Genomic DNA, 16,049 nt, shown 5'->3' on the forward strand with positions numbered 1-16,049 from the left:
GCTGCCCCCCAAGGACCTGTGCCTCGGTGCGGTCTCGGGCCTGGGGCCCGCCAAGTGCAATAGTGGCGGCAGCGGGGATGGTCGCGGCGCCCCACGTTTCCGCTGCAGCGCGGAGGAGCTGGACTATTACCTGTACGGCCAGCAGCGCATGGAGATCATCCCGCTAAACCAGCACACCAGCGACCCCAACAACCGTACGTAGCCGCGGCCCGCGCGCTCTGTCCTGGGGCGCTGGCGCCGGCGAGCGCGGGCGCCCGTCGGGGAGGAGGGTCGGGTGAGGGTGACACGGGTGCGGGGGTGGGGGCTGGTCCTTCCAGATCACTGTGGCAAAAGCTTTTTTTCTGGCGTTGGAGAAGGAGAACGGATGGGACGGCTGGGTGGCACTTTGGGGTTACCTCCTTCTCTCCCCCTGCCCCCGCCCTTATCCCCTGCTTTGCAGCCCCAAATGTTTGCGACCGGAGTTGCCCGAGCACAGGGCCGTACACACCTCCGCCCTCCGGCAGGACGGGGACGGGGGTCTAGAGGGTACTGATAGCCCGCGACGGGGATTGCCCGGGACTGGGCTAGCGGGGATGCGGGAGGGACTCGCAGAGTTTCTGGGGAGCGTGGAGACCGAGGCTTGTTTCAGCTTCTCTCTGCTCCACCTCTGGAGTTCACGGCGTCAACTCGTTTTCGGGCCGCAGGGTTGTCTGGGGACCGGGCGGGGGCTGCTGACTGGCCAGGCCTCGCTGGAATAAGAGTTTTGGATGATACCGGGTCTGCTCTCTCTGCAGGCAAGCATTATTCTTAAGTCTACTGTTTATTTAGAACAGGAGGAAAAGAAAAAAATGCCCGCTACATAGTGAGAAGAAAATTACCGACTTCAGGGCAGGGCCGTTGCCTGCGGATCCCGCGTTCTCTGAGCACCCTTGACCCTGCAAACGTTCGCAGAGTTAGTTTATTTAATTTAAAAAATTAGTGTGACAGTAATTTAGTAAAAGAAGCTTACTCCCCTTGTCCCCCAAGTAAATGGCAGATATCTAACTAACTAAAATCAGAACTCTTCTAGCTTCAGTTTCTAGATTAACAATTTCAAGCAATTACCACAAGTACAGGTCCACTTTGAGGTTTTGAAGCAAAACTCTAAATGAAGATCAAGAATGCATATTCTCTTAAACCTGCTTCTTTTTTGGTAATTTCAGAAGTTATATATATTTACACCTAACGTGTAGGGGTAAGTGTTAAATATACTTCCAGAGGCCTCTGGAGATAACATTAAAGCAGATTGAGAGTCAGACTGAAAGCAGTACAGGATTTGAAAGGTCAGCATTCATTCAGCTATTTTCTTCATCTCATTCCTTCCTCTGGCTTCTGTATGAGAAAAGTTGATAATAAACATTTATTTTTATTCTATTTTGAATAAGTTACTTCTTGCAGAATGTCTACCACTTTGTGAACTTTTTAATTCGTTGTAAAAGCAAAATAACTTAAGCTATAACTACTTAAAGGATTCTCAAAGTCATTGTTTTGATGAAAAAAACACTGGGCATCAGCCTAGTGATTGAGATGTATTAACTTTTTCATAATGGTTGGAGATCATTGTTGTGATGGAGATAATTACCAACAAAGAGCAGTTGCATTTAGTTTTTTCTTTTCTAGAGTCTGAGTGAATGTACTGGTTTAAAATGGGGTTTCAACTCTAATTTGCTGTGCAGTTAGGAAGACTCTTGTATTTCAGAGTTTCAGAAAATTTTATAAAATTATGCTGCCCTAATGGATTTTTAAAAATACTGTCTCCTACTGAATTTCTTGTATGTGTTGTTTTCAAAGCAGTTGTTTTAAAATGTGGAATAAAAATATTTTAAAAACTGCTTTGGAAAAGGTATTTCTTATTGCTAAGTGAAAGATAGCCATTGCAGGCTGGGAGTGCTTCATCAAGCTTGTAGTTTCTCTTGTGAATTAAGTCTGTACTGGAAAAAATACCAACACCACACCAAAAGACCTGGCTGAGCTCCTTATTCTGTTTACAATGCAGTCTCAAGATTGAATACATTTTCACCAGATAAAACTTAGACTAATCAGAGAAAGAATTAGTATAGATTCCTAATTAATATATGGCTATTGAACCAGTTTATCGCCTACCTAACTTTTTTCTCTGGTTGGAGGAAGTTAATTATAATTTTATTTAAATTACTACTATTATGTTAATCTTCTGGTATCTCTTTTTGAGTCAACTCGACTGCTTCAATATTCGAAATGGAGGGGGAAAGGCAGAAGGGAAGTTAGATGGTCCTATTAATAGAGTTACACCCCATTTGCTCTCTAATTAAAAGGCAATTGAAAAAGAAAATAGAAAGCAGAAGTAGGTCTTTGTAATGCTGAAGACCACATCTCCCATTCTTCCAGGAACTTCTCTGGGCAAGCAAGCTCTGGCACTTATTTGTAACCATGGGATGTTTTATGAAGATGAAAAGTGATTGAGTTTAATCTAGGGGCTCAAAACAAAACAGAAATACAAAGGTTGGGATACTTTTTTTCCCTGGCAGGGGAAGTTGGTATGTTGGTTGCATGAAAGAGTGAAAACAGAAGCTTCTTCTCATTCCCTGTTGTATGTGGGTGGAGGTGGGGTGAGAGGCAGGGTGGAGACAGAAGGGAAGCACCTATTAATTTATCATGTATAAATTTCCCTAGTTTTCCCTTTATTTTTTTGCCATCTCCCTCTTAAAGAATTCTGGGAAGTGACTACTCAACATTACTTCATTTAGTCACTTTGTATTTAAAAGGGTATTGAGTCATTTTTCTCTTTTTCTTACAAAGCAAAGAAAGGTGCCTCCTTACTTCTCCCTTCTCTTTAGCAAAGTAACTTTGCCTGGGATCAGCAATGCATGCATGATATAATCGCTCTGCTAGAAAAGAACTCAGCAGCACTAATTTCACCTTAAAGCTTTATTGGTATCTGTGGCAAATGTCACAGTGAAGGGGCTTAATAGCATGCACACAAAAATATTTTAAAACAGCACTAATTATAAGCTAGCCTTGGTGAGCTCTTCCAGTGTATTTCTGTTACCTAATTCGGTGTATCAATTTATTCTGCGACTGAAGTACACTTTCTGCTGGAGCTCTGAATGCTTAGCTGCCACTGCTGCTTTCTTCTCTTAAAACTCAAGTGGTGTATGGTGTAATATAAATGGGGGATGGGGCCCTTTCTTCCCAGTCTTGTATTACTGCCCTCATTTGCAGCTGGGTTGCCTGAAGCCATTCATTCCGTCAGGCTTGGTCTCAGTGGCCTCTTCTCGGGTTCTGGGAGCTGGTACGTTGTCTGAGACCTGTCACTACTATTGGAAGGAAGCGAGAGGCGGTCAGAGGGCGCGCCTGGTGTTAGTACGGTGAATCCCGGGTCTTCTCTCGGCAGAGCAAATTAGTTTTTCATGCCTTTCTGTGAAAATGTTCCTCCCTAGTACTCCGAGGGAAGCGGAAGTTAATCCTGTCTGGGTGTCTCTGAGGAGAGTTGGGCCACCTTGCAACTTCCTTAGCTGGGGAGGTCTCTGTCCCTTCCCGACTTAGGGAGGCCACCTGCGCAGGGAACAGCGTCAGGAATAGCGCCAGTGTGTGCACGGGCGTAGGAGCCGTGTCGGAGGCTCTCTTGTTGCTTTCCAAAGGGTTGGGGAGAGGCTGGGGAGAAAGAAGGAAATCTGGGCCCAACACTGGTTGCGGGGAGCGTGCTATGGGGTCAGGGAAAGAGAGAACGGAGGGCCAGTGTTTTCCGACCTTCCCCTAATCTTTTCCCATCCAGTTGGAAAACATAGGTCCTGTTTGGGGAGCCTCAAGCCCAGTGGCCCACCAGAGGCCTCTTCGGGCCACCGAGGCACACCCGCTGCGCCTCGGGGAGCGTGCTATGGGGTCAGGGAAAGAGAGAACGGAGGGCCAGTGTTTTCCGATCTTCCCCTAATCTTTTCCCATCCAGTTGGAAAACATAGGTCCTGTTTGGGGATCCTCAAGCCCAGTGGCCCACCAGAGGCCTCTTCGGGCCACCGAGGCACACCCGCTGCGCCTCTCCGGCTCAGCGTCCCGACCAACTGTCAGTGACCAGGGAGCGACTTAGATTTCAGACCAGGTCCCCGGCGGGGAGGGAGGCTCGGCGTCGGTGTGTGGGCTTCTGTATTGTTCTATTTTTCTTTTTCTCTCTTCTCTCTTTTTGTGTGCAGGCCCGGCTCCGTCCCGTAACACACATGATTTAGCTATTTTACATCATTCTTTATCTAGAGCCCTGAAACTGAACATAGAGCCATATATTAGATCGAGGTTAGAAGAGGTGGCGACTGTTTATTTAAGGTGATAAAATGGTCCATCAGCAGTAATCTCCATCGATATGTGCCACCAGGAGATGAAGGATGAGGGGACAAGCCACAATTAATTGCCCTCTAGTTTTGTAGGAGAGAGTGGAGCCAGCCCAGACCCGCTTCGATCTCCTCTCGCGGCTCCTATTCATCATCTCCGCATTGTATATGGCGGCCTCGCAGGGGCAGGGGCCGGCGACGTTTATCTCCGCGCAATATTCTCTCACCCTCACACGCTGGCGCTCCCATTTAATTTATTAATACGGTCATCGGGAGACAAATGAAATCCACATTTTCCCTTTCCCTCCTTTTTTCCCTCCCCCTTTTGTTTGTCCCTCTTGGTTCCAGGGCCAAGCCGGCAGCCAGGCCGGGCGGAGAAAGCCCAGCGTGTATGCAGTTCGCGGGGAGCTTTAAACTCGCGTGGAGAGAGTCCCCAAGAAGAGTTCCTGCGACTGGGGCACCCCACGGGGGCGCGACCACAATCGGCTCCCCTCCCGGAGGCCGGGCTTTACTGCCTTGCCTCTGGATCTGCTTCTAGACCCACTCCGGGGGGCCTGGACGACCCCTGCCGGTGGAGACGGAGGGTCGGGTGGGTGGGGTGGCGGCGGCGGCCGTCACGCCTAGCGCTGGAAGAAAGCAGCCTTAGGTGCGCAGGCCTCCTGCCGGCCGAGGCCTCTCGCCCCTGCTCCCTCATCCCATCTAGCGTACAGCCGGGAAGGCGGGGGAGAGGACGCGGGCTGCAGCCCCGGAGGCATGCACGCCGGTGCGGGAGATTCCAGGCCCTCCCTGCTGTCTGCCTCCTGCCCGTCAGCCCAGCCCCCAGGCCAGGGCGCACGCGGTGCTGCCAGCAGGCGGCACTCCCCGGGCCGAGTCGCCGTGCGGGATCGATGGGCTCCACCCGGCAGGGCTCGGCCTGCGTGACTGAGGGCCGCGACCTCGCCGGCGGTCGAGGAGGATTTACAGCCCGAGCGGGTTCTGCCGCCCAGGTTGGGAGGCAGGCTTTTCACCCTGGGTTCCCTTAACAGAGGACGAGGAGGCCGGAGAAGGCGTCGGAGAGGCACTGGGGGTGGGGTGGGGTGAAAGCCCGGCGCAGCGGGCACTCCCCGAGGGCCTCACACGCGCCTGTCAGCCTCAGCAGGCACCAAAAACCCTGAAACGTTTTATATTTCACTTTTGCTAGAACGACAAATGCAATTCCAGGAAAGAAAACCATGGCCTGCTTTGCCCCCTTTACCTTAAACTAGAACCATTTGAAATTATAAAAGTAGCACATGCATTTGCAAAAACATCCAAACAGTACAGACAGATGTGAAGAGTGAAAGTCTGCTCTTTACTTCACTTGGGCTGGCCTTCTGAAGTCAGTATGGGAACAAGTCTGTAACCTAGTGATAGCCCCTTCCCTTACTCAGGGACAGGAGCATTGACAGAGTTACTCAAGATAGAAAAGGGACCATGATCTCTTATATTGCCTGATGCTAAAATGGCATTTCAAAGTATCTTGCTAGGAGAATATGAAAATCTCTCACAAATATAAAAAATTCTTCATAAATAATAACCATGAACTTGTACAAAAACTCTTTCCCTGATTTTAAGAGAAAGTAGGAAGATGTATTTGCCTCCTCTTTATGAATTCAAATAGACTTGCATTTTGTATTGCTTGGCCTGGAATGCTCTGTGTATGTGTAAAATATAATTATATGTCATATATAATATATATATATTTATATGTAGTTAGGACATCTAGCCCACTTCTCTCTCAAACCTTTTCATGTAGGTGTTTATGGCTCACTGGCTTGAAAATATTCTGCTAAAATGCTTGTCTACTTATGCTGTATTTGTCATTCCTGAGAAATAAGTTACTTGTTTTCAACATCCTCAAGCTTGTCTGGGACTCTGAGACATGACATAAGTTAGAAGCCATATGTTTTCAGATGGGGAGATTTTGTATATTAAAAAAAAACAAGAACGTTAGAATACAACACATATTTTGATGACAATTGGTCAATTTTTCTGTCAGAATATTTTGATACAGCATGAAATGGTTCACTGATTAAGAAGACTTATGTTGGGTGGACTTATTAAAGTGACTTTGTGTAGTATGCTGTGTACCTAACATACGTGTGATCTTCTAGATATTGGGGGATCCTTAGTTTTTCACTTTGCAAAATGCTACTATTAAGTTTCTTCAACACTTTGTGGAGACACATGAAACTTAAGTTGGAGAGGGCTGTAGAGGACTTTTTGGAGAAAGGATTTAGCCATAGTTTTATTATCATGCATTACAAGCATTAGAAGTGTGCTTCTGGTCTTTGGGTTAGTGGCTAGAGTTGGTACCTTTACACTCCTTATCTTAGTACTGGTATAGTTGGTATGATGTTGTATGTGAAGATGTTGGAAGTCAACAGAATCTCTAGTATAGGCTGTTAGGGGAGTGAATGAATACTAAATGCTTTTGTTTCTCACCCTTTGCTTCATTGAGTCAACCAGAAAGGAAAAACTGTTAAGCAACTGGGGTAATTTATTGTTATTTTTATGGGCTCACTGTCATTTGTTTTTAAGCTATTTTTGCTAAGGTGCTGAAAGGCCATCTCTGAAGTCAGACATTAACATTCAAAATTATGGACATTGTCTGTTTACTTTCCTATTCATTATCTTGAACCTCCCCAAACCCAAGGCTGTGGGAAAGAGAGAAATCTCTGTAACTCAGTCATGCTACAACAATTTTTGTGGCTCCAAAATAGTTACTTCAGTGCAATATTTCAGTTCTATTGATTGAGCCATGAGTTTGGTTATAAAATTTTACCAGCTTTCATTAGTCTTCCTAAATCTATGGGTTTGAAGGCTTTGGAGTCAGGCAGACCTGACTGTGAATTCTTTCTCCACCGTCTTCTAGCTTCTGTCCCTTGGTCAAGTTACAGAGCTGTTGAAGCCTCAATTGCCTCATCTGCAGAATGGGTATCATGACACTTAGATAGTATGCTGGGCAATTGCTTAAAGATACATAAATGGCACATAGTAGGCACTTGGTAATTGTTAAGTATTTATTCTTTTCATTCTTGCCATGACATGAAGTTTTTATTTTCACAGTCAAAAGCTTTATAGGGTGTGTGAAGTATGTGCTGTTTCAGAGGGGTTGACATATGGATAAGGGTGGGGATACTCCCGTTTAGGCCCTAGGGTCAAGAGCAGAGCCTTAAATAGCTTAAGTTTGTGTTGCTGGCAGAGAGGGGCAGGTGGGGCCTTTGTGTAAGGGAGGCCCAGAAGCTTGGGCACTTCACCACCTGCAGAAACAGGCTGTTGCTTTTCAACTGAGAGGCCTGGGGACACCCCCAAGGAGCTGCAATCGGAAGTTCCCCTCATTCCCTGGGCTGTCTTGGGAGGAATGGAGGAGTAGCTGCTGACAGGGGAAGACACAGCTGGCTGGAGGCAGCCTCTGCCTCCACTGAGATAGGATGCTTACATAGTCAGCCCTCTCCTGCCAAGCAAATGGCAAAAGAAGGGTTGAGGGTTCCCTCACCATGCTGGGTTATGATTCGGTGTTCCTTCGTCGATAGTTCTCCACTGACTCACTTTGCTACAAGTTCCTTCGGTGTTTCAACACAGGCAGGGCACACCCAGGGTTATCCACCAGGCCTGGCTGCGATCAAGGTCGGGCGCAGGTCCCCGAAGGCCCCCAGGGCCACCCGCCGCCCAGCGCTGGCGCATCCGCTGGTGGCCGGCTCTTACCATCTCCGCCAGTCGGAGCTCGCCGAGTGTCAGGCCCGGTGCCATAGGGCTCAGTTGCTCGGGGACGCCGTGGATCCTTAGGGAGGCTGGGCCAGTGAGGCCGGGTCGCGTTGGCGGGCGCCGAGGCCGCCTTCTTGGGACAGGCCTGCCGCGCCGGGGCGCAGACACGGCGGCTCCGCTTGGCCCATTAATAACCTGGAGGGCGCTGCGATTCGACAGCGCGGTCGCCGCAGGCCCTGCTTCCTGCGGTCGCCTGGCCCCTTCCCGCCCACTTCGAGTCGAGGAGTACTGGGCGCCCACGACAGCCCGGCCTGAAGGGTGGGGATCCCCTCGCGCGCCGGCTGCTCTGGGGAGCTGGGAGAGAGGCAACTTCGGCAACAGCTTCACTCACTTTACAACACGATATCATTGCGTTTAGCCGCGGGATCAACCGTCGGGGCAGGAGTTGGGGCCCTCTCTATTGAACCATTACCCTGATCATTAAGGACCAGTTACCCTGATCGTTAAGTTTGCTGTTTGTTTCCTTCGGCTTCTGGGAAGAGCTTGCACGCAAGCGCAGGAAAACCAAACCGGCCAGAATAGAGCCCCCCACCCCGTCCGCCACCCCGGGTTCCCACCCGTCCCCGCCTGGAGTGGGCACTGACAGAGCACTCCAGGGACCCAGCGCGGGCGCGTCTTCGGCGGCTGGGGCTCGGGTTCCACGGGCCTCCAGACCCGCGCTGCCCGGTCGCACGGGCGCTTGGGAGGTGGTCGAGGAAGCCGCGTGTCCCCAGGTAGAGGGGAGTGGGAATGGCTTCCCGCGCCAGACGGGTCGCCCACCTGCCCTGCTGATTTTAAAACATCTCTATAATTGTAAAAAGAGGAAAACTAAATGCCCAGGCAGCCAAAGTAGAATCTCTCCGAGATACCAGATTGGGCAGGGGACGGGCTTTTTTTCGTGGTACAACGACAAACACACCCTAAAGCTGGAGAGAGAGAAATCGCGGGAACGGGCGAAAGGATCGGAGGGAACGAGAGACGGAAGGGAAGAGGGAGAGGAGGAGAGACAGAGGGAGAGATGCGCAGACAAACGGGCAGAAGCCCAGAGCCGTCGGTTCTTTAGAGAGCGTAACAATGTCATCCACCCGAAGGCTTTTTGGGGAGCCCGGGGTCCCGACCCTGAACGAGGCAGATTTGGATGCGGCGAATTCCAAGGGAGCGACGCGGGTTCCCCTCTCTTCCAGTTCCCGACGGCCGAATGGCCTTGGCGCCCCCACGGTGTCACCTCCCTCGCAGGTGGCTCACGGGGCGGGCAGGGATGCTGGCTCGGGTGTTTACCCGAGGATGGGCCGCCCGAGCGGCCTGGTTAACCCTCTCCCTTCCCTCCCTCCCGCGTGTCTTCGGCAGGTTGCGACATGTGTGCGGACAACCGCAACGGCGAGTGTCCCATGCACGGGCCCCTGCATTCACTGCGCCGGCTCGTTGGCACCAGCAGCGTTGCGGCCGCCGCACCCCCGCCGGAGCTGCCGGAGTGGCTGCGGGACCTGCCGCGGGAAGTGTGCCTGTGCACCAGTACCGTGCCGGGCCTGGCCTACGGCATCTGCGCGGCGCAGAGGATCCAGCAGGGCACCTGGATTGGGCCCTTCCAGGGAGTGCTCTTGCCTCCGGAGAAGGTGCAGACCGGCGCCGTGAGAAACACGCAGCATCTCTGGGAGGTAAGTGGCCCGCTGCCCAGCACCTCGCCACCGAGCCGGAGCGGAGCCTCGGCCGGCACAGAGCCTTACCCATGGCGGGTGGCACTTTGAGAGAGCCTCTCTTGGACCCCAGAAGGTAGTGGAGAATAGATTTCCCTGGTCCTGTAAATGGCTGGTGTCTGAAGCACCTGCAGTAAGGAGCCTGGCAGAGTCCGGGTCTGGCACAATAGTAACCCAGCCAGGAAGACAGCTTACAATTTCTGAAGACAGAGTTGCCTCAACCTGCGTCTGTTACAGCTGGGATGGCTTTAACTGTTGGTCTCTGAATCTTGAGGAAAAGTGAAAACAGCTGAGGAGATGGAGCAAAGAAGGCTGGGCATTAGGGTGAGAGCTGGGTGACCTTTATGTCCCATTCTAAGGCCTTCCAATGTGCTTCTGTGCACAGGGCAGGAAAGAACATAAGCATAGGGAGAGTCAGGCTCATTTTCTCAGATAAAAACAATTTTGTAAGTGCTGAATGAGAGATCGCAACATGTTTCACAACTTTTGAAGTGCCCAAAGTAAGCAAATTATATTGTGCATCAGAAATCACGAATTCTGCTGCTTCGCTGACAAATGAAATTATGCAGTCTTCAGCAAGATAGAATGTCAAAAACATGGGAAAACTCTGAGCACTTTGGTGTTACCCAACTGATAATAATACTTCAATGGCACGCTTTTGCTTGATGCTATTATTTAAAAATAACCTATTTTAAAAATGTCAACCTGAGATTTCTCCCAAAGCTTCATGGTTGATTATTGAGGTCAGTCCTGAAGAGATAGACATTTATCATTAGGTAATCCCCCCTCCAATTTTAGCCACCTACACTCATGAAGAGTTACTTATGAAAGGTACTTCAGAAGGTACATGGAAAGGTTCATATTATCTGTTAATTCTATTCTTCCATGAATTTTTTGAAATACCCTCATACAGGGTGCTAGAAGTCATACTCTTAAGCAATATGTAAATAACAAACTGGTGTAACTGATGTATTAAGTAGGAATAGCCAGAAGAGAAAGTTTCTTAAATGCCAAGAGCCAAGTTGACCTGGGCCTCTGGGCTCCATTAATGGGTCATTTCCATAACAGTCCGTCCCTCACACTTGGCTCGGTGGCCTGTCAAGATGATCATTTTCACTGTGAACTGCCTCATATTCACTAAAACTCATGGAACTCAATAATCCAGTCAAATTTTTGCTGAGTACTCACTCTGGCTGGCACTATATTAGGCCCTGGAGATACAGTATTGTGGAAAACAGACCTGGTGCCCAGACCCTCACATGACTATTGGGAATGGGGTGATGAGACCTGTGTCTCCAAAGCCTCCTTTGACGGAGGAGGAGCCCAGCAGCCCAACATGAGGACATGGCAGCCAATGGGCTACCTATCCTACAGGCATCCGCTGGAGCACTGTGCCCAGACTCCCAGGTTCCATTTCATTCCTAAACTGTGGTCAGAAAACAACTATACATTTTTAGTCTTTCAGGATAGGATTCCTGGGTGAGGGAAAAAACGGGCACATTAATTTTGACAAATGGCGCTTTTTAAAAAACAGATTTGTGTAGGAAAACAGGGCAGGAGAAAATGGCTTGGTACACAGACATAGGGAGAGAGGTTAGAAGTTAGAGCTTTTGCATAGGAAAAATTGACAAGTGGGCAATAATCAAAGCATCTGGTTTTGAAACATTTCCTAGTAGGTTTTTGTTTCTGACTAGTTAGTTGTTGCCTTCAATGTGGTTTAAAGTTTATAAAACACACAGGCACTTTTCATGTCCAGTGGCGTTATTATGAACTCTAATACCATACAGTTAAAGGTCTGCCAATACTTTTCTGGGGAAATCATAAAGCAGTTGTTCCGTGGTACAGATCTGCTGTATCTGAAAATGTTAAAACTGAACACTATTATATTGCCTTCTGAAGCCTATCTATTTTTAGAGTGCCAGGGGACAAAGCCATAAACATGAAAAAAAATCCCATAGTTCATTGTTTTGTTTTGTTTTTTCTTCCTTAGAAGGCTTTGAATGATTGGGATGTTGGCAGGAAGCCACTACACATATAGAAAATAACAATATATATTAACACTGAAAACTGTGAGACCTTTCTTTTGTAGTTTTGCTTGTACTTGACCAAGTTAAAATTCTGTTGTAATAAAGACACTGGGGAATTTAGTCAGTTTTTTTCTTTTTCTTGATACTTCAGTAGATATGAAGTGAGTTTTACCTATTGTTTGGTGTATGTGAGTTGAGTGTGTTTGGCGGGTACATATAGTTGGTTCTGTGTTATCAAAAAGACTTGCTTAGTGTATGTTTGGATGATCTGCAGGTCCCTACTTCTAAATTCAGGGAATAGTTAGTCTATTTATTTTTATCAACTGTAACAATAGTTGGAATAACATACATTTGGGGGATTGAAGGGCTATTAAAACTTTAGCCATGCAAAGTGTATATCCCCTGGGAGATCAAATAAAAAGTGACTAACTTGGGCCAGGTATCTTAGTGCTAATGTCCATTTGTAAGATAAAACACTTGCCTTTTAAAATAGGTTTTAGATTTTTATTAGTACAATTATTTTTAATATAGGAAGTATGTTTATTTTTAATTTTTAAATGTTATGATTTATTATTTTTATGAAACATGACTATTTGAATTAACTTACATTTATAACAGAAGATTATAAATGTTAGATTGTTCCTTAAATTTTAAGACCTTCCTTTCAAACTTAAATTCTATTGTGCAAATTTTTTACTTATTATATTATTTATATTAGAAAGAATCCATAATTGGAATATATTGTAGGGCTATAGGAAAGGTTTGGCAATAATTATTTAATGACTCATGCAATAATTTTCCACTTAAAAAACATGTTCTTTTAGATATCTTGCAGATTATCAGGTCTTACATAAAGCAGATTTTTAAAAAATTAAAAGCAGTTGAAACGTGACTACTTCGTTTTAAAAGTCAACTATAATTGTTTCTCTCCCTCATGTTTTTTAAAGTCATTTGCTGATTAAGAAATGTCTTTACATTTAGAGTTCGATACTCAGGTCCTGATGGATCTTACCAGGGTTACTTATCTTTATTTCAGTACAATAAATGGATTGCTAATCTTTTCCCGTCACTGTTTCCAAGTAGATGATGGATTTTTGTTTCAATTTACAGTTCATTGTTTTTAGTATGGTTGTACTTTATTATACACATGAAGGCTTATTACAGAAACAATCAGATTCACCTTAGTATTACTCCTTTTGTTTAATCATTAAAAGCTTTATATTCTCTGTAGAAAAATGGCTCTTTAATATTTAATATATATCAGCCACGGAGAGCTTGTTTAGTTAGTTTGTAAGCATGCTATCATTTTTTTACTTAATATTTTCTTTGTGTATAATCCTAGTTCTTCAAAATTCAGCAATTTAAAGAAAGTTAAACATCATTCCATTACATTCAATATGATTTGACTCTTTTGGGTGTTTATTGAAAATTCTAAGAATTTTTTTCTTTTCTTTTTTTTTTAAGCAATAAGCCAAAGTAATTTTTTTTTTTTTTGTAGCTTAAGGAGATTAGCAAGCTAAAATCCAAATTATTAGTCATTTTGGGGGCCAATTTCTCTTAGAATGATAATTTTAATGAGTTTTAAAAAATAATAAATACAGATACTTTAAAATAAAAACATTACAGGGTGCATTAAACAATTACTTGCCTTGGTTATATACATTTATTCCAACAAGGCTTGGATGCATGATACATTTTTAGCTATTTGGACATAATGGGAAAAAATCTTTCTGAATGTTTTGCAAAGAAAACAGAACCTTTCTCAGCAATTAGGCCTTATTGATGAGAGTGAGATAATTTTATCCTAATGTGTTTCCTAATAAAGAAGTGAAAAGGCACACTTGATTCCGACGTTTATGAAAACATTATCTCAATTATTAATGTGCCCTTTTTTCCCTTGAGATAAATTAATCTAGTTGCACATGGTTTCCCCTTTCTGCTTAACATCAGAATTTAATATGACTGGACCTGAGGAATGCACACAGTGTATACTTAAAATTCTACTGGAATAAAATATGGAAGTTTAAAATAAAGTTACAGTTTAAGAATAGGCTAGAATTACTCAGGCCTTTCAACTCGAGGTTTGATTTGACAAGAAATTTTAGCAACAATGACTAAATGAATTGCACTTATTTTCTCCCTAGAAAAATTATTCTGCTAATTGAAATCATATTGTGACTTGTTAGGATTACAGTCAAGGTACTAGAAAGAGATTTAATTTTATAGAACCTGTCTTCTCTTTGCCTGAGTAAATTTGAGTGTCTTATTTTCATTTGCACTATGTGGAAACCTTCATTATTTTTCTCCAGAAAGTCAAGGGGGATAACAAAATGTGGGCCTTTTTGTGGTCTAATTTTGTCACATAATATTTTAGATTTATGAGTTTTGCTTTTAAGCAAATGGTGTATTTTTCATCATTACCATTTACATTTAGCTAAGGACAAAAAGATATGTAATATAGTGAAATATAATATAATGAATTATTTATATTATATATAAATATAATATAATAAATATAATATAATGAATTATTTATATTATATATAATATAATAAAAACCAATATTAAAAATATATTACATATTACTAAATGTTTATATTTCAGAACCATCATACGTAATTGTTACTAGAAGGAAATAAATTGATTTAATATTTTAAATGAATTACATCCATTTCTATAAATGGCCTAATTCCATATATACAGTAGTGTACCTATTTGTATATATTCAGATCCTTTTAAATTAATTTAAAATCACTTAAAAATTGTTCCAGTGATAGTACTGTAACTACATACTCTGTATTACGCTTTATAGACTTTGGCTCATTTGGGTCTCATTCACCAAAACACCAGGAGATAGAATTATGTGACTGCCACAGTTATATTGAAGTAAAAATTGTGTTTCTCAGCCATTTATTATTTAATGTACCAGTCTTCCTGTCAGCTTGGTTTTGCATGTATTAATTTCATGAAATTCAAATAATTTCTCCTTAAAAATAAAACATAGTAATTTTACTATTATGTTTTAAATTATGCAGAGTAACAGCTGGTGTATCTCTGTGGCTTTGCCTCATTTGATTTAAAGATGTCTTTTATAGTGGTGCCCATTTGATAGAGTGTGAGCATTTTGTAGTTTTACATAAACTGTAAAACCATCTGCCACCTCTTGGAATGGTTTCCAGCATTGTGTTAAAAATCAAAACGTAGTACTTTAAGTTGGTTTTGAAAAGGTCCTTTTAAAGTCCTTGTTCTTTTGGTTTATGTATCATACTGTACAGTGCCACCCTTCATTTTCTAAGTCCAAAAATGACTCTGCTTTTAAAAAATTATAACAACCATTTGGAAATTTTCACATTAGTGAGGTTTAATCCCAACTTTATAAAGACTGATGTGTTCTGTATCCACAGGACTATTTTTCTCATTAGTTTAGTTTAATCTATTGTTTACAAATTGCTTCTTTTATTGACAGCATTTTTATTCTTGTGAAGAAAACAATTCACAAGTATTGGTCCATAACTGCATATTTTTTTACATCATGTACTTTTTTTTTTCCACACTGACTTAAAAGTAGGGTATAGAAAGTAAAATCAGAATCTCAGAGGTTATTGGATAGATGAAATCTGCCCTTCCTGATCACTGCATGGCAGCAAGTGATCTGATGCAAATGTGGTTGTGGTGACATTGGTCCCAAGAAACCTGCAGGGAGCCTTCTTATTTTACTGTGTAAATTAAGGCAGTTTTAATGACTTGAGAAAATCTATTGTGTTACCCAGGAATCACAGTTGCAGCATAATATGATAGATTTTGAAATTTTTGGACTGAATATGAAAAACTGCATATTACTTAGCTGGGGAATCATACCCACAATATCAAAGTCCTATCTTCTCAGAGGATGGATGTAATTCACTGGTAGAATGGGGAAAAGGTTTTGTCATTCTAAAGAATGCCATGCAAAGAATGACTATGAGGCTGCCTGTCTCTCTCTTTTTCTTTTTTTCTTTCTAGAATCGTATATACTCCAGGATTTCATGAGTTCAGACATTCCTTGTGTATTTACACAAGAAATACAGGCTCTGGTGTAAGTACTTAGCATAAAAGCCAGAGAAGCCAGAGCAGAATATACTTTTCCTTGTAAGCATTTGCCACCTCACTCAGATAAGTTACAGAATTCCATTATCCAAATTGTTACACATGTGTGACAGAGGTTGACCTTTCGTCATGTCAATCCTTTTTGTGTAGGCCCCAGGCTC

General features: G+C 44.1%; 1 protein-coding gene across 1 annotated transcript in view; it reads left to right on the forward strand.

The window, feature by feature from the left end:
• PRDM6 (PR domain containing 6) overlaps positions 1 to 16,049 on the forward strand; it is a 100,197-nt gene that overhangs the window by 1,131 nt on the left and 83,017 nt on the right. The window contains exons 2-3 of the mRNA XM_008566518.1: positions 1 to 194; positions 9,429 to 9,736. Of these exons, the coding sequence (XP_008564740.1) occupies positions 1 to 194; positions 9,429 to 9,736 (502 nt within the window). The remainder of the gene's footprint in view (positions 195 to 9,428; positions 9,737 to 16,049) is intronic.

Source organism: Galeopterus variegatus, unplaced genomic scaffold, assembly GCF_000696425.1.
Source record: "Galeopterus variegatus unplaced genomic scaffold, G_variegatus-3.0.2 Scaffold249, whole genome shotgun sequence".
Taxonomy (NCBI): Eukaryota; Metazoa; Chordata; class Mammalia; order Dermoptera; family Cynocephalidae; genus Galeopterus; species Galeopterus variegatus.